Source organism: Sabethes cyaneus, chromosome 2, assembly GCF_943734655.1.
Source record: "Sabethes cyaneus chromosome 2, idSabCyanKW18_F2, whole genome shotgun sequence".
NCBI lineage: Eukaryota > Metazoa > Arthropoda > Insecta > Diptera > Culicidae > Sabethes > Sabethes cyaneus.
In genome coordinates, this window is record NC_071354.1 from 75,030,467 (window position 1) to 75,056,475 (window position 26,009).

The 26,009-nt window shown below is 37.7% G+C and overlaps 1 protein-coding gene across 1 annotated transcript; it reads left to right on the top strand.

Annotated features, from left to right (window-relative positions):
• The first annotated feature begins 1,394 nt into the window (after positions 1-1,394).
• Positions 1,395-26,009, top strand: LOC128733995 (beta-1,4-N-acetylgalactosaminyltransferase bre-4). Its single transcript, XM_053827945.1, has 7 exons — positions 1,395-2,093; positions 19,651-19,892; positions 19,969-20,576; positions 21,357-21,903; positions 21,992-22,087; positions 22,198-22,324; positions 22,436-26,009. The coding sequence occupies exons 2-7, from the start codon at positions 19,771-19,773 to the stop codon at positions 22,442-22,444; spliced, it is 1,509 nt and encodes a 502-aa protein (XP_053683920.1). The 5' UTR covers positions 1,395-2,093; positions 19,651-19,770; the 3' UTR covers positions 22,445-26,009.

A 26,009-nucleotide genomic window follows, 5' to 3' on the forward strand; every position in this document is an offset into this window, starting at 1 on the left:
CAATATAGCTCATATGGAACTTACCTCTCTCCAGCACTCAAAATAAACGATTTTAGTCGAAACTGCCGAGCCAATTACCTCTTCTACAAACCGGATGGTTAGAATTCACGCATGTTTGAAAATTTTTCAAAACGTTTGTTTTCGTCAAATCAAAACAACAAGTTCATAGGGTGCGCATCTTGCGCATATGTGAAAATGAATAGAGTAACCAAATATTCAGATTAAAAATGAACTCGCCCAATCTGAACGAGGTGTTTTTCATATTAGCGGGGGTTGAGTGTACTAAGTTTTACAAGAACGGGAATGCTGTCAGGCTATTCGGGCTTACAGAAGTTTATAAACCTTTGCACGGTGCCTAACCTCAATTCTAATTTAAAGTTTTTGCTAGAGTTTTTGTGTGTTTTGTTTTGATTCCCTTTGTAAAGCGGGGTACGCTGCTGAAAAGAAAACAGCTCAAGAAAAAATCATGCTATTTACCGAAGAAATTTTGACAACTCCAATGCAAGCAACCACCTGTCATTTTTTCTTGTGGTAATAATTGCGCCGGATATTATTCCGTACGGAAAAGTGACGTTTTAATTCACCTGCATGTAAAACTGCGCCATCTGAACGTGAAATAATATTTCTTATGAAGTGCGTACTGCTTAAGAAATCGTAAACGAAATCGATTTCTTGAGCATTTCTTGTCCTATCTTTTTACCCATTACTTTTCAGCAGCGTACCCCGCTTAACCTAAATTCATTGCTAGTGGGTTTATTACCAGTAATTCGTACCACTTATTCGCAGAAACCGGAAATGCCAGAAATTGCTTCTGGGTCTTGCGAATAAGTAATCAAAACAAACCACACAACACTGCCAAATCTGGGACCGAAAAAAATGCACTGACGTCTGCGTGCAATGCGTTAATTTTTCACCTTTTTCACGCTAAAAGAATATGACGATTTTTAGAGTGTACCCTGTCCAAAAGTCAACTGTGACGTTAGCTAGGGGTTTCCAACAGCAGTGATTACTACGCACCTTATAGAAAAAAGTTACTTTTGATTACTTTACTGATTACCTCTGATTACCAGTAATCAATCTCTTGTGATTACTAAAAATTAATCATGATTACCAATGATTACTTAAGATTATCATTGATTACTATATACTGATTACCATTAATTACCTAATTAATTCGTAAATGATTACAAAAGTAATCTCTGGTTACTACGCACGGATACGCCTTGCTGGAAACCCCTTGGACGTTAGGAATACGCTTTCCAATCCCTCCCGCTAGCAAAAGTGACGTTTTGACGTTTTCTTTTACGCCGTTTTTAGTTTCACATCACAATCTTCGCACTTTTGTTTACAACTTTATCGCGAGCAATCTTTCTCTTTCGAGCCTTCGGCGAGTTAGCAAGCTCTCTTTGCAGAAAACTCCTGCATCAAAATTCAGTTTTCGTTCATCTGCGGTTGCCGTGCTCTATCTGCTTTGTAATCTCCGTCGTTGTGGTTTCTCGTAATTCGAAATGGCATAAATATATAGTAGAAGTTAGTGATCATTGTTGTAGGTAAAAGGTTTTCCTTTCCTGTTATTAATACACCAACGGGTGCGGGTGATAGCATTTGGAAAGGTATCCGCTCAAGTGTAAATTTCAAAGTGTTGGCAGTGATAAATATGAAGATGTTTCTCTTTCGCCAAATAATGTGATTCACTGCTAGAGTAGCTTGAATGTTCAGTGGTTATCTGTAGATATTACAATATGAATCAAAGGAAATCTCAAGTGTATTGTACCTAATTGTCGCGAAACATTAGACTGTTGGTAACTTCTAATCTATGTCACAAAGAAGGTGCCTACATATCTAAACGATAGAAACTCAAACAAGTAGCATCAAAGGCTGCAATATTCAGAACTGTCTCGTGACACTACGGATATTACAGAAGGAAGGGCTAGCAGTGGCCTCCGGCAGGAAATAGAAGTGCAATATTTGTAAAATCAGAATATTACATCCTGCTGGTTTGCTTGCTGAGGATACGTTTTGCGATATTTTGGAGTGCAGACAATTTCAAAAGTGAGAGGCTGAATGCAATAGAGCACTTTTATGCCTTGAAGGTAAGTGCAAAATCTCCATTGTGTTGGTAACTGGTACATGTAATTTCAAAGTTGAAACAAGAAGAAAAACATGCATATTGATTCAATGCACCATTTCTCATTTCCTCTGCTTCTCTGCGTACAGTTACAAGCGGTTATGTCTTATGTGTATAGCTTCCCATAAACTATTTTCAGTTATGTCATCTTGATTTTGATGCTGGTTTTGTTGGCACGGTTGCATTCAGTCGCAGATTTATTGGCATCTCTTTTGCATCACAAAATCTTTGACCGACATTCAATTTCAATTTCGCCTTCAATAGTCTGCTTTATTGGCGTGGCCTGTGGCGGCAAGCAGGCTTTCATGTTCAGCTGCAGCAATCTTGTATATCCGAGTGGGTACGAGTAAAAATGTTTTGGTTTTGGACAGTTTCTAAATCTTACAAATTATTTAAAAAACAAGAACAATTTTTATTTGATTTTTTTACTTAAAAAATCTTTGCAAATATATAAAATAATTAGTAACGAGTTTATCTGGTTTTTTTTTACATCGGTCTCTGTGAATCTGTATTCTTCAGTTGGCCTCGAGGTACAACACTGGTCTAGTAAACCAGTTCCCGTACGTTCGAATCTCAACTGGGAGAGGCTGTAAAAATCATTAGGATTGTCCTGTAGCCGACAATTGCCTGTCTAACAGCAGGCAGCGAAGTTTGTGAAATAAAAATAAATAGCTAAGTTCCGACAACGGAATGCAGCACCACCAAGACTATACTCTGCTGCGAGTCGATTGAGATATCTCCGAGAAACAGGGGAGTATTTTTTGTTTAAAGTTCTGTTCCTGGTACGCAACAAAGCCATCCCAATTCATACTTAAACTTTGATACAATTGTTTTAGAACTCTTATGAGAGTATGAATGCAATGACTGATCGAACCAGCTTTTTTTCGTCTTCAGATGTGACGTTTATCAATGGAAATACGAAAAATTGGTAGAACTGCACGAACAAATTGTATTGAACGCTGTTTCAACTTTTCTGACCCAAATTGATACAATGTACTCGGACCGGATTTTCCAGTTAACCTCAAGATACGATATTGGTCTAACAAGTCAATTAGTCAGGGTTGGGAACGGCAATGAGAGTCAATAGGATTGTAGCACTAGCCTCACAATTGTCCTGTTGCGAAATCTGTCAAATACACAAACAGAAGGTAAAATTCGAAAGGCGGAATGTAGCAATAAAGCTTTGCTTTGCTTTGCTTTATTCACGGATCTTCGAGCTGTATTTTACCAGCCTGATTATTGTACCTGTTGGTAATTGCCAACATCATCTGTCAGAGAATAGAACCAATGACAAAAGAAAGCCGCTTTCTCCGGAATGCCGCAAGGAAGCCATCTCGGGCCGTGGGTTTTTCTCATCTATTTTAACGACGTCAACATTACGCTCAAAATTCTTCGACCTGCATTTGCCGACGACTTGAAACTACTGCTCGCAAAAGTCAATAATTCATCTCACTCTGGCACTTCAAAACTTGCCAGATGTTTCCGGAAAAATGTCTCTTCATACCAGATGTTTGCCAGGCACTTTTATACGTGATTGCAGATTTTCAGGAACAGGTTTTCCTGAAACTGAAACTGAGGAAAAGTTTCTTAGTAGGTTCTATCGACGGCCGGATATTGACTTCAAGTCTTCCCTCTGGTATATCCAATTTTTGTACCCGAAAATCCGATGACCGATTTGAGGTACGATGCTGGTCGTATGTTCGAATCTCGGCTTGGCGGTGCTGCACTAGCCCTGTAACTGTCCTGTACTCTAACAGCAGGTCGCGAAGTCTGTCGATAAAGAGGGGTTTAGTCTTAGAAAGACGTTTAAGCTCAAGGCTTTGCTTTTTGATAAAAAAATCCTATGATTTGATGCCCCATTTGCCATATTTCCAAAGAATTGGAAAATTGGAAATGGCCTATTTTGAGTTCCGGTAGAACTGATAACGGATAGTACGGAATGTCTAGATTGCAATGCATCCAAATGTTCACTCAAAAACTTGTCTCGAAAAATATAACGGATGACTGGTCGGTGTTAAGTCAGACCGAACCTAGTGACAAACTTCTGATTTCGGCACAAGAACGGTTGAAGAGGAAACGAAAGCATATGGTCGTTGTGTGGTGCAGATGTCTGTCTCTTTACAGTTAAGACAAGCAAACATAAGTCTGCTTACGACGTCAAAAAAACCATCTAAAATATCACCCTAAAAATAGAACCGTAATATCCCAACATATTTTTACATTAGAGGTCAATCTATTGTGGTTCTTTTAAGACTAAAAAAAAGCAAAAGCCTAAGCGCCACATTTTGTATTGAAATTTGACCTTCTGTTTTTATACGACAGACTTCGCAGCCAGCTGTTAGAGTTCATGACAATTGCGCGGCCAGTTGCTACGATCCTATTGACTCTGACAGCCTCTCCCAGTCGAGATTCGAACATACGACGACTGGCTTATTAGACCAGAGTCATTCCTCGAAGCCAACTGGGAAGGCTCTGTTAAGACTAGTTGTGTAAAAATCAGTGGAGATACAGCCAAAAGCGCAATTGAAATATCATAGTTGTGTTTATGTTGGGAACGTAAAGGTATGAACAATGTCGAAAAGTGACCCAGCCACGACCATATTCGTCTAATCTAATCTCACATTTACACAGCCAATTCTTGAAAGCGCAACCAGAAATGATGTCTAATTCCGTTAAACTCCTTGAAATCAAGGGTAAGAAAGCGTAGACTTCCCGTACCAAACGCTCCACATAAAGATAATGATTTATTTTTTTTTTTTTTTTTTTTTTTTCCATGTGTGGACTCTCATTACTGCGACCAGTATAGTTGATCTATTGTAATATCGCCCGGGTGTTTGCTGTATGACCTGCACTGCATTTCTTTTTGCTATAATCGCTATTGAGTGAGCGATATGCTTATTAAATTTTATGCGTGCTTGCGTGTATTGGGGTTTACCCTTCCTTCAAAGCTTAATCTACTTTACCCACTTATTCCTCGCTGCCAGCACTATCCCATATTATAGCCGTCCCTGGCGAGGACTCATTCGTACCTCTGACCAGTACACTTAACTATAGGAGGGACATTTGCACTGTTAAGAGGCTTCAGAGGGTAAATATAGAATTCAGCACGAAGGAAGGGTAAATGGAGGGGCCTGAGAATAAACCCATGCTAAAGTCACTTGACATCGAGAATGGCTTGATTCTACTAAGATTCGAACCCACGACCACTCGCTTGTCAAAGCAGACTCGGTAACCTTGCGGCTACGGAGCCCCCCATTTACATTTATTTACAGTCGTTGAGAGTATTTTTTGCTAGTAAAGGTTAAATGAGCCTTCGGAGCCTTGGGGATGAACTAATGGCATTTAGATCAGAAGCCAGGCTGCAATTGGCCAAGGATATAGCGTCTTATTTCGCTCTCTGAAAATAGATTAATCTACAGAAAATATTAGTTTGAATAATATAACACTTGAAAATAAAGTCGTGTGGTTCAATGATTGCCTAACACTACAGTTGTAAAGTTAGGAACTGAAAACCACACGACTCCGCACCTCCTAGCTTGGCTATTCAATTATACAAATTGAAGTATTTCCAGGTATGGCCACCCGGAGGCGCTAGGCAGCGGCTCGGGATGACTAAAGCTAGGTTGGGCGCTTTTTCATAGTTGCCTTCCCCATTTCATACCCCCAGCCACGACCATATTCCTCTGCAATTAAATTTTTATATTATTTTAATTATTTTTATATTTATGAAACTTTTAAGCTTATCAAATCCAGAACTATCGATTGTGTGAAATACCTGCCATTTTTCGTTTATTTTGAACCACCATCAGCTAGTTGTTAACTGGGTGCTTGAAAAATAAAGTCGAAAAAAGAAGGTAAGGATAAAATATTAAGTAAATCTGTATTAAGTAAATGTACGAAAGCTAGTTAACTTTAAGTAGAGGGCTATATTAGTAGTAATGGGATCGTGCAACAATCAAATTATAAAAATCATGCGAACAATTATTAAGTTCAATTTAAAACATGGAAATCGCGTCATAGACGAACGAATGCCATGATTCACAGCACACGATATGTTTGATATGAATATGTTGATGTTTTATTGAACCATCCTGTCTACAAGCCTGCACACAAGAGCAATGAACAAATCTCCAATTACCCTTCAAAGAGTTTAGCGAAGAAACGCAATTGCCAAGCTTATTTAGCGTGTAGCTTGCTCTCACGCTAATGCATTCAGAACTAAACATGGTATAGTTGCACTAATATGGTAATATACACTTTCAGTGTACATTACTAAACTAGTGTGACACATTATACCCTGAGTATAAACATGTTTGAAACACTTCATTGTCCAGATTTCTGCTTACCCAGGAATATTAGTCGTAATCAATCAACTCTATTAGTTTCGGAATGTCCGGTTAGGATTCTTATCAAGAGCATGGCATAGAGTGTTTGAATACGATCATGCTTGTTGTTTTTCACAGACGTCATAATAAAGATGTGTCAACTAAACGATAAGGCATGGATGGATTACCAATGGAATACAAACTTTAGTTAATGCAGTGCATAATTTTGTAAGCCTTTGGCCTGAATGATTGTTTTCCACTCTAAGATTATATTGTATTCTTCGAGTTAAATAAACCTACTGTTTGTAAAGTTTTCACCAAAAAAATGCTGGACAGTGATGCATATTATATAAATGAACATATTCGCCAATGGACACAACAAACTCCAGAAAACTTCAAGTTAACAATGGTCTTTTTATACCACAAAGAAAGTCATTCAATCTAGGCTATTCAACATCAAAAACAACGCGATAAAGTAAAGCATGTTGGTCACTGCGGTACAATATGGAAAAGATGTATCGCGAAAAATTCCCATTTTTATTTTGCTCTCTATCACAGGTACTGTCCCCCCTCCCAGCTGAGTGTGTAGTGTAGTGATTTATGTTGCTGCTGATTTTACCAGTGTTTTGCTACTTCATCCCAACCCAGTTCCTTCTTAGCGAGCATCTCGAACCCAGACTCGAAAGCATATATAGGTGAATAAATAGGATTTAGCTATGGGAGAGCAGGGCTGTTTGTAGTGGTAGCAGCGTTTTACTATTTGGTTCGCTAGACTATGCGGTATTAACTCTTTTATGGCTACCAACCGTTACCCATGTAATTGGAGACAAGCCTTCTATCCTTCGGAAATGCTTGCAAAGTTGATCAAGAATCATATTTTGACTATCCTCAAAATAAATTTCTCAATAATCACCACTCATGCGGTCAAATTTTATTTTAAACAGTAAATAGTTTTATTTCAGTAGCCACGATTGTAAAACAGTACACATACAAGGGTTGAAAATTGTTTCACATGTGCTGCTCCAGTACCCACTGCCTGGTGCGGATGTTTTCGATGTTTGCAGTCTCGTTTTTCATGATTTTCCAGCCTGCTGGTTATGGCAGCGTGCGCCATCGGGGCGCTGGTTCCGGCTGGCATGGTTGGGGATACCATTCGCAAAAGGATTTTGCTCTGGTAGAGGACAAAGAATAAGATTATCTGTATTTTTTTTTTTTTTTTGTAAATTTCCAACTGCCGGATAAGCACAAAAGTAAATAAAAGGAAACCTATCTTCTTAATCGTAGCGAATCGGTTTCGTAAGCACTTATGTCACAATGAGGCTTAATTTTTTTGGTAGATTCAGATGATTACCCAAACAATCAAAATTCGAGAAGTTCGAGGTAAGGTGACTCTTCCGGCCAGTCATTGACGAGCTTACGACCAGGAAAGACTTTTCTTCTATTGCTTTCGCGAAAATCGGACCGAGGGAAGAATCCAGGGAATTAAGCACGTTGGTTGGCTGTTAGTGAATAGTCTGGAGATAGTAGCAAATGTTTACATTTCAGGTTGATGATTCTGAATAACCGGCTTTTGAAACCCGGTAAATATGAGGGATTGTGTTGTCTGCTTCAGAGCAGATAACCTTTTCTGGATCTCTCTGGGCCAGAGACTGTGGGCTATCATATAAACATCGTAATTATAATTGCTACGCTGAGTAAGCGTAGGCTGTGAATCTTCATGTATATTCAAGTGTTGGTTCAAGTGTTATGCATATAAGCAACTGCAACAAAGAATATTAATGGTAATGTGGCATCTACGACATAGTGATAAACGAAAACACCTTGTGAATTATTGTCAATAACCGTTATCAACCCAGTTTTAAATAGATTTTGCTTTAGGAGACAAACCTTTTCTAGAAATAACATATTAAAAACAAACATTCAAAAACGCTAAAATCTATCCGTTTAATGCAAATTATCTCTACGAATATTGTTTCTAAAAATACGAAATTATGTTCTCAGTGTATCACTTCTCTGCAGAAGGCGTACCCGATGTTTAACAGTGGGTTCTGTTCCAAATCCAAAGTTCAACTTTTTTCCGTTTAAGAATGTCGGTGTTGTACGTGTTGTTACCAATGGTACATGTAGAACTCAACCAATTGGAACAAATAAATTTCGCCAGTAGAGTGTGTGGTATGGGTTTGACTTGACAAAGTGCGGAACCGTCCGCTTTATACCAACTATGCGACTAGCTTAAACGGTCAATTTTAATATCCCATCAGTATTCTCTCACACTTTCGCAAAACATCATCTCCAAGTTGTCCAATTTCACTGTGTTTTGATATTTTTATCTGGACTGGGAGAGATCCTAAGAGCCCGTAATGTCGGTAAATCGATGTCATTGTTTAGGATTTTCACCACAAGCGTTGAACTTTGCGGCGCCTTTCCAAAGTTTCCAAACCGAGTAGCCAGCAACCTACTGGATACGACGAAAGATTTTTAGGATCTTGCCCAGGCAAATCCCTAAGAGCCATACGGAAAACTCTTCTTTGGATGCATTCGATCCTCAAAATCCATATGAGCTTGAAGTTGCCAAATTACATTGGAGTTTTCAAGTACAGGACGGACTAATCCGCAATACAAAGATTTTAGGCAGTTGTGTTGGCATAGCTCATATTTATGTGATCGAGTATTGCAAGTTGGGCTGGAATCTACCGTTTCATATGCATTTACAAATGAGTAAAAATCTCAAAAAAGCTGAAATCTAAAATGTAGGGTATCTTGCTGCTTCGTCGTAATTGCCTATTCCCGTCCTATCCAACACAATTAAAAATATCAGCGATTTTTATTACACATAATGCAAAATTAGATATTCCCTTATATTTTAGTTTGTTGCCATCATACGCGATCATACGCGATCAATCAAAGGGAGCTGAGATCTATTTGAATGCTTTTTTTTCATTAAATAATTCCTAGCAGTCAAATTTCCTATGTTTTTTCGTGCGATGAAGAAGAAAATGTCGGCTAATCGTTTCAATTTCCGTCATTCATGAAATGAAAATAACTCACGCAACGCATTGTTGTTATTCTGCAGCCGGGAAAACTGCAAAACTGGAAAACGCGATCGCCAAACAAAAATTTATTAGAGCCAGTTACAGAGACTAATAGATTACAGAGGTGTCGAGACACTCAAAATCTGCTTAATTTTGAAACAAAACGGAGAGTATCATCATAAATAAAGGCAACTCTCCGCTTTCGTTCAAAACTTAGCGGATTTTGAGTGTCTCGGCGCCTCTGTAATCTATAGTCTCTGTAGAGCCAGTCAACGATACAGAACCCATAACCGCCATCTTTACTCGAGATGTGTTTCGCAAAAGCAGCAGGATCTTAAACAAAATCCCAAACGTTTTTGGACATTCGTTAACGAGAAGCGCTGGGACACTGGACTTGCTGCTCAAATGTCACTTGGTGATCTATCTGCCAGCAATACTGAAGACATATGTAATCTTTTTGCACAGCAGTTCTCTAGTGTATTCGCCGGTAGCAGTTCAGGAAGCTCTGAAGTTCGTTCCTGCAAACGTGTGCGACATAAGCACAACAAGTTTCACACAAAATTAAGTTGAAGCTGCCTTGAAGCAGTTGAATTCGTCGGCGTCTTCCGGGCCGGATGGAATATCTTCGATTATACTGAAAAATGGCGCATCTACTCTTTTGAAACTTCTACAGTTTATTATTAACCAATCGCTTCTTCAGGAAACATTTTCAGTATGCTGGAAAAGATCCTATATCTTTCCTGTGTTTAAAAAGGGAAACAAAAACGATTTTGCCAATTACCGCGGGATTACGTCGCTTTGCGCTGGCTCGAAAATATTTTAGATCGGTGGCTCGTTGTTGAAGTTCAGCTCATTTTGTCTACAACATATGAAAGGTGGAGCACAAGTCGACACGGTGTATACTGACATCAAAGCTGCGTTTTTTCGTGTTGACCACACCTTAGTGCTTGCTAAAATAAAGCATCTCGGTGCTGCTGCTGCTTTTGTCCGGTGGTTGAAATCAAAAATATTCCATCAAGAAGACTGGCAACTCTGCCAAAAGTCGAGCGACATTAACACAAATACTATCTGCCGAGTTAAAGTTGAACTTTCACATACTAGTGTGTGTATTAGAATATGGATGTACACAAACACGTATGCAATGCATTGCCACGCTCGCACACATCTTTTCCCACCAATACATGTACACACAGCTTCAACTTTTGTCGGGAGGGGTGCGCTGTTGCTTCTGTTTCTCGTCATTTGAATGGACGCGTGGAAGAGATGTCAGTCTTCTTGATGGAGTGTTTTTGTTGAAATCCTTTCTTGAAAACCGCTGTCTTTCTGTGAAACTGAGTAGCACTAAGTCTTGCGACTTCCAGAGTACCTCAGGCGTGCCTCAGGGCAGCAACGTCGGACCCTTGCTATTTTCGCTGTATTACAACGATGTCTGTAAAATACTCCCTCCAGGATGCAGAATCGTGTCTGCTGATGACCTCAAAGTCTACCTTGCAGTTCGTGTCTCCAAGTGCTCTGTAATCAGTTAAAGCCGAAAGAAGACTCCAATCCAATACAGTTATTCCATAAACGGTCAGAATATTGAACGCGTAGCAGTCGTCAAGGATCTTGTTGTTCTGTTGGATACCGAGCTTACATTCCAGCACCACTAGTGTACTACAAACAAGAACCTGGCCCAAGTAGCACACGTTGTCACAATTGAGTCGCAGCGGCTGATATGCGACAAATTTAAATGTAAAACTTCGGTTACAGTAACCTAAAATATAACAGTTGTGTAACCGAAATAGCGCAACTTATGTAACTAAATCTGGTTGCATTAACAGTTACTCAATAACCAATATGTAACATGTATAGTTACAAAATGGTTACTATTGAAGTTACACATAAACTGTAAATTGACTTTCAATTGGTGGCAAATTAGTTATCTTGTAACTTTTATTGCATAGCGAAAATGTAGCAGGTTTATTATTTCAATCTATGGCTGTCAACGTCAAGCAGTAAATTTAACTGTTGATAGATAGAAGAGTGTATAAATTATTATTTCAACACAAATTTTAATGCAGTTTCAAATTTATGGTGAAATGCATGATTCTAGCTTTGAAAAATTCACGCGCTCTTATTTAATATAGCTTTTCGTTACTTACTTCTTTGAAAAATTGATGTTTTGTAAATCAAATATAAAAATTTTAATTTTAATTTTTTGATTTTTTAAATTTATTCTTAGCAATAATGAATTAGTGGAGCATTCACCTAGAAACCATTAAAAATCAAGTTGTTTTCGCTATCACTTCTATCACAGTAAAATTCATAGCCATTTTGCCTTTGGTTCTAACTACTACACCATCGTCCTTGAAGTTTTGTATCGTTTTCGGCATATTGCATGAAATGATTTTAAGCAGCCATTGTTCATTGTTCACATTGTTGATATCGGGAAAAGGTATTTTTAGTGATTGTTGTGAAAAGAAAGTGTTAATTTAATATCAAAGAATAGTTTCACTTTGAATAAAACAGTTACCACCAGTGTTAATCATAGAAGGTTACATTTCAGTTACATTCTAGTTGTACGTAACCTTAGCCTTCGACCTGGTTACGGTATCGGTTATACGGTAACCAATATTAAATCTGTTGTAGTGACTTATTTCTTATGTCGTCATTTCTAAGTTACACTGTAACCTAATTTCATTGCCGGTTTCGTTTCGATGTAACTTGATCGTTTTGACGTTTGAGAATAATCATCATTTGTTTACTTAATACCAATTTCTGGGCGGAGAAGATTCCAAGTACCATCAATTAAGTAAATAAACGCATTTACAAGAGCATTTCACAACCCGTGTACCAATTGTTTATCTTTACCATTAGCAATATTCTTCAGGTCTAGTTTTTCCTTAATCCGTTGTGTTTACAAGGAACAGTGAACAAATTGTTGCGAAAATGTTACTAGCCGACTTTTTTTGACTTCGTAACTGCTCGTAACGGAAAATTAACTGTTTTGCGACCAGCAAGTTGATGACAGTTCGAAAAAAAGGTTTCAATTTGGTCATTTGGTAACTACCTGGTAACTTTTTGAGATTTTTGTCACTAGAAAACTAAAAAGTAACTATTTTTAATTTGATGTAACCTAACTCGTTACAAGTATCCTAAATGTAACTGCTGTGCAACCTTTTTGTATTTTTTTATTTTTATGATTGGTTACAAGTGCTACTTGGGGGGATTCATTTGCATAAAAGTTTCGTGATCCATACTGCCTAGAGCTTAGTATTATGCACTTGTACGCTCATCACTGGAGACGGCAGCTGTTGTTTGGAGCTCTTACACTGGCCTTTGGACTGCCGGGTCGAATCTGTACAAAAAAGGTCTATCAGATACGCGCTTCAGGATCTGCCCTGGACGGATCCAGCCGAACTTCCTTCATACGAACATAGGTGTAAACTGCTGGACATGGACACATTGGAAAAGAGAAGGGATTATATGCGTGCTGTATATGTTGGAAAGACATTAAGTGGAACAATTGATGCCCCTTGGATTCTAGCAAAGATCAATATGAACGCGCCATCGAAAGTTCTTGGCTCTACTGACTTCATCAGAATTCCATTTCATCGGACATTTAGGGTTGCCAAGTGCGAAAATTTCAAAAACCGGCCGGTTGGTCCTGCCTTCAAAAACTGCGGGGGGGGGGGGAGGGGGGTTATGGCAGCATGTTACTAGAGGATTTGCCTGGAATGTGTAATGTGCGTTAATTATTATTTAGGTAGTCGTCGGAATCGAAACCACAACGAACATTGCATGGATTATTGAAGATACTAGAAGACAACTAGTTGCTTCTAGTGCTGGTGGACAATTTAATGTATATTACCGCCAAAAGTAAAGTATTGTCACTGCAAAACTGGTTATCTTCAATGATCCACTGCTCAGGATTGCTAATAAATTTATCAGAAAATTTAACAAATCAGGAAAAAAGTACCAATCCGGCTTCCTATGTCGGCAAACCGGCCTTTTTGCTTTGCAGGTGAAAAACCGGTCGGGCCGGCCAAAAACCGGCCACTTGGCAACCCTACGGACATTATATGATCAAAAGAAATACAGTATACAGTTTTTACTCTGTGTTCTACTTGTTTGATTTCAATATTAGCTGTGAAATGTTCAAGTGTCGTTTACGTAATCGTAGGTCATTTTAATTTGTTAGTTAGTAGTTTTTATTATTTTATTTCATGTAGACCTTGTTGTCAGATGAACCAAATAATAAATAAATAAATAAAAAGTGCGTATTTATTTTCAAGTGTATTATGTTTGAAAGATTGTATCTCGTCAAATATGTCAAACCAAAAGTTGTAGAAAATTAATTTCTAAACATTATGCACTGACAAAAATCTTCTACCAGTTTTTCAAAAATTTGAAAATGAATCTTAAAATCAAAATATCAAAAATATACTATTTTTGAAAATTTCAAAAAATGTTTTAGAAAAAATAGAAGTAATTTGTAACCTTTTAAAAGTTATTCTGAGATGCAGCAACTTTCATGAACGGACTTCGTAGAACAAAGACTTTGCGACTTTTTTCTAACTGGGGATTTTTCAAGTTATATATAAATTTTTAATACAAATAACAGTTCCTCATGTCATTCACAAGAAAATTGGTCATAATATTTGCTTTTCTAAATGCAGCCGTTTTCGAGATATTCGAAGAAAAAGTTGGATTAACTTTAATTTTTTGTTTTGAACACCTCTTTTTCTGTTACTTCAGTTGCTCCACTTTTTCTATGTAATTTCTAATAACTACACTGCCGGTAATCGTATAACTGTCCCATTTATATAGAAAACTCCATAGAAAATGGGACTGATATGCGATTCACGGCAGTACATTAAATTTCCTACAACTTATCCGAATACACCTCATTGATACAACCTTTCGCTTTTGAGTTGTAAGAAAATTGAAAACTGTATTCGAAAAAACTGGACTCTGATTAGTTAGTAACTTTTTACCGCGTGAGTAAAGGTAACTGAAATTTTGTCTAAAAAGAGTTGAATATATGAGGTTTAAATGGGTAGAGTTTTAACAAAATTGATTAAGAGTGATATCTTTGGAACAAGAGAAAGTGCGCAAGAAATTGGGCACTCTTTTCGAAAATCCAAATGCTTCTCACCGATGGAGCAGAAAAACAGCCCAGAATCGTACACTCAACCGTTTCCCAAGTAATTGTTCAAGAAGCAGCAGAACAAGCGGATCTGGTGTTCCCCAAGGAAGCAATATGGGACCTTTGTAAATTAGACCGAAGCCACAGGTTAATAGTGTCACAAAATAAGCTGGTCATATCATCCAACCCTCTCATATCGAATAAAATTTCCCAGTCGAAATTAATTAAAATATCGTCTCTGGTAGTAGACCAAAATCCATCTTGCGATAATTCAATTGCCGACATGTGATGGGTATCAACGGGGACAACACACGTCTCAACAGATATCTCATGATCAGCTGAATGAAAAACCAAATCAAACACCAAATCAATCTACCAAGCTTACAAATAGGCTCCAAATAGGCTTGCTGGTGATTGAAAAACTTCATTCCGTCTACTAAAGCTGCACTCGCCAAGTCGCAAGATGTTCGTGTGGAGAATCGTGTCATCTTTGCGGTCCTGAGTAATGTATGGTTGATTAAAGTCGCCACAAATCAAAACACCGTCATTTGGATGGGTTTCTTCGCACAGCTCGCGAGTAGAATAAAGATGGTGTCTCAATCATAACGGGATCTCAGCTTTTGTCGGGAGGGATTTAGTTAACGCCCCTGTACACCGAATTTGATGAATGTTTCTTATAGCATTTTTTCTCAACTTTCCAGTGGTGATCTTAAAATTAAAATCGATTGGGGGATCATGACAAAAATGCCAATTCTTGGCTGCCAATTTTTTTGACTTCATTTGAAAGCCCTATCCTTTCTCTTTACAAAACCGTGTCGTTTGTAGTTGATTTATTGACATGTTTCATTTAGTTAATGCCAAAGCACACCTAACTTTATGAATGTTTCTTGTAGTATTTTTTCAGCTTTCTAACGGTGGTCTTAAAATAAAAGTTGGTTGGGGGATCATGGCGAAAACGGCGATTTTTTTATTAAATTCAACATGGCTACCAAATCTAAGATGGCCGCCAACAAATTTTTACTCCATTTGAAAGCCCTGTTCTTATTTACAGAACCGGGCCATTGTTTCATTGCAAATTTAGGAAATATCACATGATATCACATGTCTCAAGGTTACTAAAAATTCAACTTTTTTTTTAAACTGTCGGGCCCCTTGGTAAACGAAGGGTCCACTGTTTCCAGGTATTAAATTTTCATTAATTCTCATTTTTCAACCATTTTCAACCAATTAAGTACAAAAGTTCCAATATTTGACGACCTATTTGATTACAGCTTGGTTCGACCCATGCACCTTCCAGCATTGGACAAAAGATAGGAGTCACAACGACAACTTGTTAACCATAGCTACCTATTACCCCCCCCCCCCCCCTTCCTTTCCACCCTTCCCCTTCATTCCCGAAAAAATCCTTCTTCATTACTTTCCCTTACCGTCCCTTCATCAATTGTAGAATCATCGTTTCAAAAAAATATTACAATAATATAGTTAAAAAGAGCCTCACTGGTATAAAATTGAAGCAACAGCAAAGCAACGCCTAGGTGCCGCATTCCGTTATGGAAACATGACCTTCTAATTCTACCAGCCTCTCCCTGCCGAGAATCGAACATACGACGACTGGCTTGTTAGACCAGTCCACTAATGCTGATATTCGCGAATTTTTACCTTTACGTCACCATGCAATTTTTGTTTACAAAGCATTGTCATTGTTTATCATCTGAAGGTTCGGGTTTCCGACAAAGAGATAAGAGTATACAATTGCTAAGCCTAGCGCGATTGACGATTATTGTTATTGTAGCTCATGTCAACAACTGCATTGCAGTTGTAACGATATATAACAACAAACAGTTTGTACCCATAGGTTAAAGAATTTTATGGTATCAAATAGATATCCTATAGGTAACGATACAGTACCATGGGACTGTCTACCGTCTAGTTATATGGGATGTTAGTTGCCGGCAAATTACTTCCGGTTAAGTTTATCAAATTATAAACCTCTCAGCTGTAGTCAGCCTTTGCATTTCCTCAGTAGAAACTGGAATAGGACAGAAACGACATTCGTATTCGTTGGATAACCGACGTGCAAAATGATTTGAACAAATGTTAATAATTATGGAAACAGAAATTACGGCCGGAGTTAGCAAGAATGAACCTTTATCTTATCGTATGAAAATTTGTGAACTCGGTGTTACAAGAGCGGTGAAGTTTATATATTAATTTCGATCTCACAACTGGATCTTACGCTGTTATTGGACAGAATTAGTAATCAACTATACTATACTATTCTGCTGTAAGCTGAATTTTTGGCAAACCCCCATCTGGGAAATACTACTGATTTAGTCATAATTATAAATTTAGACCTAATTTGATGATTTAAGAATATAGCTTATTTACTAGTTTTTGTATAATTATAAGTGTATCCCTATTGAATGTTGCTAATTTCAAGTACATCATGCCCATAAACAGAGACAAATATCAAGTCTGATTACCTATTTGTGCTGTGATAAAACTGGTGGTCATTAATAAATAAAGTTTAATTCCATTACATTACGGTTACGTTTCACCGTAGCTCATCCTGCAGTCAATGTTCTGCCAGCCAGAGCGGAACTAGAAATACAATATTCATTGCTGGTATTTGCGGATATCGATTTGATTGGACACTCGAGTATTCAAATGTATCCAAGCTAACTGCCATCCTAACTGTTCATCCTTTGGTTCGCCTTAGCTCCAAACTAACCCAAAACATGGGCGATACAAACCGAAGGCTGAAATGTAACATAGTTTGACAGGCTGCATAGTTGTAACGATTTATTGTGGTCATTGTTTTGCGTACCTAATCGAAGAATAGCTTTGATTTCACTCCAAATCTGAATTCTCAGAACTACTACTATACCAAAAATTCCATAAAAAAGATCATTTTAAAGTGTTCCGATTTTCTTCGAAACATGTGAAACTTGTGTTTTTAAAATATTTTTTTTAACTTAGAGTTATTCCTTCTGAGTTTGAGTCAACTCAAAAATTACAATTGTGACGTACAACGTACAAATGTACTTTTCTTTCTTTAAAAATTCATTAAATTCATTAAAATTCTTTAAAAACTATTCTTTAAAAGTTCATGACTTTTCTAACACCAGTTTAAATATTTTTGATATCCAAGCAAACAAGAGGTATTTACTTTCCAGGTAAAATATTGGATTGAACCCTATTTTTTCTAATTGCAAAAACATCAAACATTAATTTTATCGGATTTTCATGGTGTGATGACCAAAAATACCCTCATTTTTTATATTTTTCTAGATTTTTTGCCTAATATATACAAAATTCTCAAATGTAAATTTTTTTGTTTTCAAGATACAAAGAAATAATGTTACGATAATGCAGTGGAGTTGCATGGTGTTTTAGTTTTTTTACCATTAAGGAGTCAAATATTTTTGTATAGAAGAATCAGGATTATCTCGTCCTTTGCTTTACGCTTTTTCGGATGTAGAAAACAAAATCATTCAAATATTTTTTGGGCTTGTGATATTGAATTAAGTGATAAGTATAGTTGATCTTCTTTAAGTATATTAAATTAAAACACTGGGCATAGTAAGTCACGTTACAAAAGCCAGCATTCACTGTTAGGTGAAATAAGAAGTTGTTTTTGTTCGTTCTATCTAAGTATCGATTTTTCTTCTCCATTAAATCGGTTGCAGCATACAGAAAAAGCGCACTTGAGCACGCCACAATTGTGCCAGAGGAAAACAGAATCTTCTTGGAATGTATTTTTGCTGTTTGCCGTTACAGAGGAATTGGCAAACATCATTAAACTGTTGAAGTTTTTTTGCTCGCTTTTATATAATTACGTTGCTTGACAACTCTTTATGATAAATGTTGTATCAATTAGGTTACAACATTGCAATAAAGGTAGTAGACGTGATTTTAATTGACTTTTAATCTGTTTTGTCAAATGTGGGGGTGCATGAAAAGCTCTGAGGCAGCAAATTTATATATTTTTGGATAGAGCTAAGTGTAAATTCGATTAGGTATCGGAACAATCTTGATGAAAATTAAAGCCAAGTGCGCAAAACTTGAAATTGTGTGGTACAGTCAAATTGTACCGAGATGATGATTCTAAGCATACAAATATGTAAGCGATGTATAATTTTCATATCGTTGATAAAACCCCAGCACTCAGTCCAAACTTGGACCCCATTTAACATCTTTTGGAATAATTACGAAAGTAAAATGCAAAATTATTCGATTTCTAATAAAAATGACTTATGCAGAGCTCTTGTAAAGAATACATACGAGAATGTTTTAGAAATTGGTTAACTTTTTCTCTAACAGATTGTAGCAGGTCATTAAAATATTGTGTGCCCTACAAGGTAGTAGTTAAGCGAGAAAGTATAATTTTTTCAACTAAAATTTAACTGTTCGAATACCTTTTTGCTGCATTTTTGAGCAATTCAAACTATATGGACTGCCTCTTCACAACGGAATAGATTTTCTCTATTTATTTCTATGGATCCAAACATGCTTTAGTTAAACATTATTTTAAAAAGTAAATGTTACCATTCTTTGAAAAAATACTGATCAATATTACTAAAAGAAAAATTTATTTGATGTTGTCCGAATATTTTTTGACTGACTGTATGCCGTACAACAACAATTTTCATGCGGCCTAAATGCTCGTCTTTCACTACGAACTATAACTTAAACTAGAATGCAGAAGACCTTAGTATTACTCTTTGTCGTTTAGTTATAATTAATTGCCCTTCATCACGGCAATGTCACAAAATCGAATTTCGTTTGCAATATGTTACCGACATCGCGGTTTTGCTTCGTATTCCTATACGATTATATACATATCATATCGTCAACAGTCACTACCGGTCTGAAGTCGTCCTACACACCATTTATCGTGTCATTAGCACAGCCGGACACTAATGAAATTGTTGTATCCTATTGTGCTGCCTCTGGCCATTGAATAATTCCGACCAATTTATTACGACATTGCGCCTCTAGTCACACTAACGACTCATTTTGTATTCATACCTTCAGATGTCCTACCGCGGATGAGAGTAGTTCAAACACAAATTCTACAACGGCACTTTGCGGCGGCGAAATCGGCGTCACTCATTTGTCACACAGCGTCGAACGCCGGTAGCCCTAAATGGCCCCATGGCATCGTGTAGCCGAGCGCACGCTATCAAGGCGGCGTTGGTGCTGGGCTTCTTGCTGATACTACTCAATCTGATTGCATCCCGCCTGGACACAACACCGCTTGGACTGCCACGAATGGGGTAAGCTTGAATCGTTGGTTTATGGTTTAGCATACATAGTTACAGCATTTTGTTTATGTTCGCTTTCTATTTACAGTGCCACGCAATGGCCGAAACGCACAAGAACCAGTTCCGAGCGTTTAGCTCATTTACATCTAGAACCTCACGTGGAACGGCACAACGACAGCAGTCATAATGCGACTAACAAAACCAGCAATACAGATGTTTTTGCTGGCCAACCAGCCACAATCAGTAAAAACAGCCAACTACAGAGAACTAACTTCTCAAACTCGAAGACAAATCTCAACATCAACGATACAAAATCTCCACAAAAACTTCTCGAATCCGTGTTGCCAACAGATGAGGCCACCTCATCAGTTAATGCAATGCCGCACGGTCAACCGGCCGGGTCTAACCCACTGCTCAGCACGGTTCCAAGCAACACTAGCGGCAGTAGTTTTAGTAGCAGCAATTCCACTAGTATAGAAAACATGCATAAAAATCTCATAGATTCTAGTTTAGGTAGCAGTAATGGAACTAGCGGTAATAGCAAACCTGTTCCTGAAGGGGCACACCAGCTAGCATACGAGCAGCCGGTAAATGATACATCAAGCAGTTTACAGAATGGGCAAAATACTAGCATTCTGAATAGCTTTACGCGCAAACTTGGACAGAGTAACTGCCCTCCGATACCGCCGAATTTGGGTGAGTGTATATCACTTTAATCTTTATTGCAGGATTTGTATTGAAATTTCGTCCATATTATCACCATCACTTCATTGTTTAGTTGTATTTGTTGGCACAATTGGTTGCCACGAATCTGTCGAGAAAAATTAAGATTAGTTGCAATTTTTTTTAAGAGGAACTTTATACCTAACAGACAACCTGGCATGCTTTGCATCGTCATTTGCGTAGAGCGTAAGTGTTGGAGGGACCTTTCAAATGATTGCAAATAGACAGTTACGGAATATAGTTGACCTAATGTCTTATGACAAGGCCTGCGTAATAAAGTTTCTCCGTCTAATTCGATCCATGGCTGCTGGTCTCCAGTTCCGCGGGCATCCAGTGCTCGCCAGATCTCGCTTTACCTGGAGTCTTGTCACTCAGCTCGCTGTGCTCCTCTTCGTCTTAGCGTCCTAGCGAATTCGATGCGAAACCCATTTTTGCAGGATAGTTGTCCGGCATTCTAGCAACATATCCTGTCCAACGTATCCGTCCAGCTTTTACCACTTTCTGAATACTGGGTTCGCCGAAGAGACGGGCGAGCTCGTGGTTAATTCTTTGCCGTGACAAGCAGTGTTAATTAAAATAATCATACCATTCCCCTTTTTATAAAAATGGACAAAAAAATTATTTTTGAATTCTTTGTTCCTACGCGCCATTTCCAAACTTCGCTTGAATCCCCATTCTGACAGAAGAATTCTTAAAACTTACTTTTACATTACATATATTAATATTTATTTTGACACAAATTTGTTATTCTAGACGGCCCAATTGAGGTGGACGTCTCCTACGAGTCCCTATCGTCGGTCGAACAAAAATTGGCTCCAAAGTTGCAGCCTGGTGGACAATATACTCCTCGTGAATGCAGCGCTCGAGATCGGGTCGCGATAATTGTCCCCTACCGGGATCGGGATCAACACCTTCCGGTTTTTCTCAAAAACATACATCCATTCCTTATGAAGCAACAGGTTGAGTACGGAGTCTACATAGTCGAGCAATCAGCTGGGACGTCGTTCAACCGAGCGTCGCTCATGAATATCGGTTTCGTCGAAGCCATGAAGCAGAAGAATTGGGATTGTATGGTATTCCATGATGTCGATCTGCTTCCAATGGACGACCGGAACCTATATACTTGTCCAGATCAACCACGACACATGTCCGTAGCGGTTGATACATTTGGCTTCAAATTACCGTACAACACAATTTTCGGTGGCGTATCGGCCATGACCGTGAAACAGTTCCGCACAGTGAACGGCTTTTCCAACGCTTTCTGGGGGTGGGGTGGCGAGGACGACGATATGTCGAATAGGTAAACCACAAACAGACACCTTTGGTTGGTTGGTGGGAAGCATTTTCCTTATTAATTTTCCCCTTTGTTTTTTTTTCGCCATGTACAGACTGAAACATGTTGGATTTCATATTGCACGCTATCCGATCAATATCGCACGCTACACCATGCTGAGCCACAAAAAGGAAAAGGCTAACCCGAAAAGGTAGGAACGCTTACTCGACAAACTGAAATAATTTTGCCGCAAAATGAAAGGTTAAATTGCTTACCATCATCACGTGATATTGTTTTCCCCTCTTGTCTGAATTCCCGCAGGTATGAGAAGCTAGTTACTGGTGCTAAGCGTTTCGACAGTGATGGATTAAACTCGCTGCACTACCAGCTGATTAACTTAATTCGCAAGCCACTTTTCACATGGGTCCATGTGGAAATATCAGCAGATGTAAGTTAAAATCACATTACTCGAGTTCAGCTATCGAACTACTTAGAAGATTACTCAATTTTGCACACTCATTTCCTTGTTGCTTTATTCTAATCGTTTTTCCAATTACAGAGCAGCTGATGACAGTCATTTCTACCGAATTGGTTCGGATGAAATATATCGAATGAAGCCAAAACCGGTATTTTTGCAAACTCAATCCCTCTACAGCGAACCGATACCGAGGTAGGTGAATATTTTCAGTGAAAATACGATTTCAAAATCTCGTTGCAACATAACAGAACTCGAAAGAATACCATCGTTTAAACGGTGCTTCCGATTTGAATCGATATTTCCGCAAAAGATAAAATAATATTAGTGTTTCTCGCAGTAACTTTGAATCTTACTCCTGTAATTTCGTTATAACTACATTTAGGTAAACTTACCCGCATCTGTCTTTTAGTTGCTCTTTTTTATGTTAGATGATTATGATCATACTGTAAAAACTCACAAGATGAGTGATTCGGAAATCTTAATTACTTAATTTGTGAAAAGCAAAAATGATAAAATATAAAGTCCAGTGTTATATAAGTCGTTGTATTGTATAAAATAAAAACAACTTCACTGGAAACAACGATTAACCAAATTCGAGCTTTTTAAGTGTAAAAACAATACTTTGTATAAACATCAGCGTTAGTGAATTATCTGCGATCTGCGATTAGTCAGTGTTTTAAAAACATTTCTATAGAAGATTAAGATATTAGACCAAAATTTGAGAACAAAATTGTAACTTGCAACATGTTATTTATTTTCACAAATGGGGCACAATATAACATAAAAATGCTTTCGGTTCCGTCCTGCCGAAAAACTCAGTCCGTAGGGCAAAACGCACAGCTATTGTGCACGCACGGCAGAGAAGCAGACGATTATTCTGCGTGAAATTTGGTTTCAGAACTGTTTTAAACACGTTAAATAGCAATGAGCATTTAGAACTTAAGGAAACTTGATTGAATCCCGAAACATTTGAGTATAACAATAAGCTAACAGTTAAGTAATCTCCAATCAAATACAAGCAACATACGGGGTCATTTTGCCGCAATAAAGATAACAAAAGACGATTTTTTAACTATTAAGTTCCGTTTTGAAACGAAAGATATTTTCATATTATGAAACTCGAAGTATGTGTTAGTATTGTTACAAAAATTAATCGTTTCTAAAGAATTCAAGCTGATTGGATCAATTTTTACAAAACTTTCATGACCCCCCCAAAAGTATTACACCAGCAGCTGAATACAATGACGCATAAGATAAACTTAATCTAGAGGTGATTGATATTTTTGAGTAGAATATAAAGTATTTATTATTACGATTCTCAACAACAAAAATAACACGAGTGTTAGGTCTCGATAGTTCAGTGAAACTGACCATAGATGCTGACGCGCACAAAGTACTTAGTGATAAGAGACATTTTCACGGCAACGTGGCCGAAGGTCGATGGTACGGGGTGGAAGAGCCACACACAACAAACAGCCAGGTATTTCACGATTTGCTTCTGTTTGGCCTGTAGATCTCTTGTCACGTTGCTGCCAAATTAATAAAAAAAAACACACAAACAAATAATACTTCTACATAGATTGGTTTTAAACTTGCCTAGTGTTGAACTCGTATTGGTTTTCTACACTATTAATTCATTTGTAATTTGGATTGTTGCAAACAATGAGAACATTGCCAGTCTGGTTGACTTTGATTACAAAATATAGAAACAAAAGTAAGAGTTTTAAACCCAGGCCACACATAGATATTAACGCGTTGGACGGATAGAAGTTTTCGGTGGTTAAATTCAGATAAACTAAATTGAACAATCTGTAAATGATGGAAGTCATAGTATTTACAAACATAATACTACCAAAGTAAAGAGCAACTTGGCCAATGAGTGAAGATTCTTTACACGTCGGTTATATTACAGTTTAAAGGTTTTACCGGTCGCATGTATACTCCTGGTGTATCCTTTATTTTGGAGTGTAAAATGCCCCTCTTATAATAATATTTTAAAATATTTTCTCGAAACTGTTCTAAGAACACATGCCAGAACATTCCTTATTTTTCCGACCATTTCTAATAGGACTTATCTGCTGAAACCGATTTGGAATGTTATTTTTAATATAAAGATAGTTCAAGCCTAAGCGACTTGGACTATATGAAGTTGGCTTCATTCAAATTGGTTTTGGAGTCCCTTGGCTCCTCCGATCTGTTTGAACCATCACTGTGATACTGTGACTATGCTCCTCTTTCTAGTACCGGAAACTTTTTAATCGAATTACTGTTCGACATCGTTACGATGTGTCCAGCCTACCGCGCACTACTGACTTTTGCAAGATGTGCAAGGTGTTCTCTCCAAGGAGCGCGTGCATTTATTGATGTCTATATTATCGGCATTCTCCAGCTTCTGGTTGTAATCTAGCAATCTCTAAACTTGCTGGCGGTGTAATCGACGGTCAATAAGTGATCCCAAATATTCGTCCATCTCAAGCTCGTCGTCGTTCCATTAAGAGATCGCCGTAAAACGCGCCCATAGTAAACCACATAGTTGAGGCGCGTAAATTTATCTGCAAATATATTCTTGTTCTCGTGCTTCAAACTCTTTGGAAACCTACCAAGTACTGATCCATGAGACACCTTGATTAACAGGTGCGAGCTCCATTACGAACCTACTACAGATACAGAGCTCAACATTGTGGTCGCAATGGTCCTAATCTTCCGGCGTCTAAAAGCCTAACTTAAGAAACAGACGCTCAAGAAAAAGTTCTTCCGTGGCAGGGGGGTATTTTGGTTATTGATCAGAGAGACTGTCTTAAACAACTTTCAAAAGTTTAGTTCTAAGTGAAGTTTAAAATGGCAATTTCGATCACACTTCGGGGATCTCATTTACCGTCGGTTGCACTGCATAAGTTAAGACATGTTCATTTATTTCTCTAAAAGTAACTTTTATCTATTTGCAAATTCTGTTAGAAAGTTACTTTTAAAGGGCAGTTATAAAGTACCTATATGCATTTGTACAGCGAGTACACGGAACAATTGGTATCTGAAGCATGAATCTCATGCCAGAGTTTGTGTAGGATTATGTTTGCAAATCTATACTGGTTGTAAAAATTCACATCTGTTGTATGTAAAATATATCCGAGGTTAATTGAAAACTATTGCATTGAATGGCATTCCTTAACAGTGATACTTAGAATCTCGAACAATAATTCGATGCTCCAATATGCAACAAAGAGCAAATAAATTATTTTCTAAACAAATTCTGTATTCGTTACCTGTTTAGTTCAACCTCAATTTGTATTTCCGAACCTTCAAATATAAAGTACACAAAAGCTATCATACGATTTCAATTCCAGTTCGAAGAAATTAAAAAAAGTGTAGGTAAAAAGTGCCATATCAACTAAGAAAAGAATGATAATAATACAAAAGTTTATTGATTTGCGATTCTGATCAAACTCAAACACGTGCACGAACAAACTGATCAGTATGATAAAAATACCATCTAGACAAAAAAAGATGTACGAAATCCTAACAAATCTAATCTGTTTTTTGGACAAGCGCGCACACGAACAACTTGTTGAAAATTTCTTTTAGTAGTGATAAATGAGACTTAGATACTTTACGCAAAACATATAGGAAACGAATTTAATGAATACGGTTTTGTAATCGA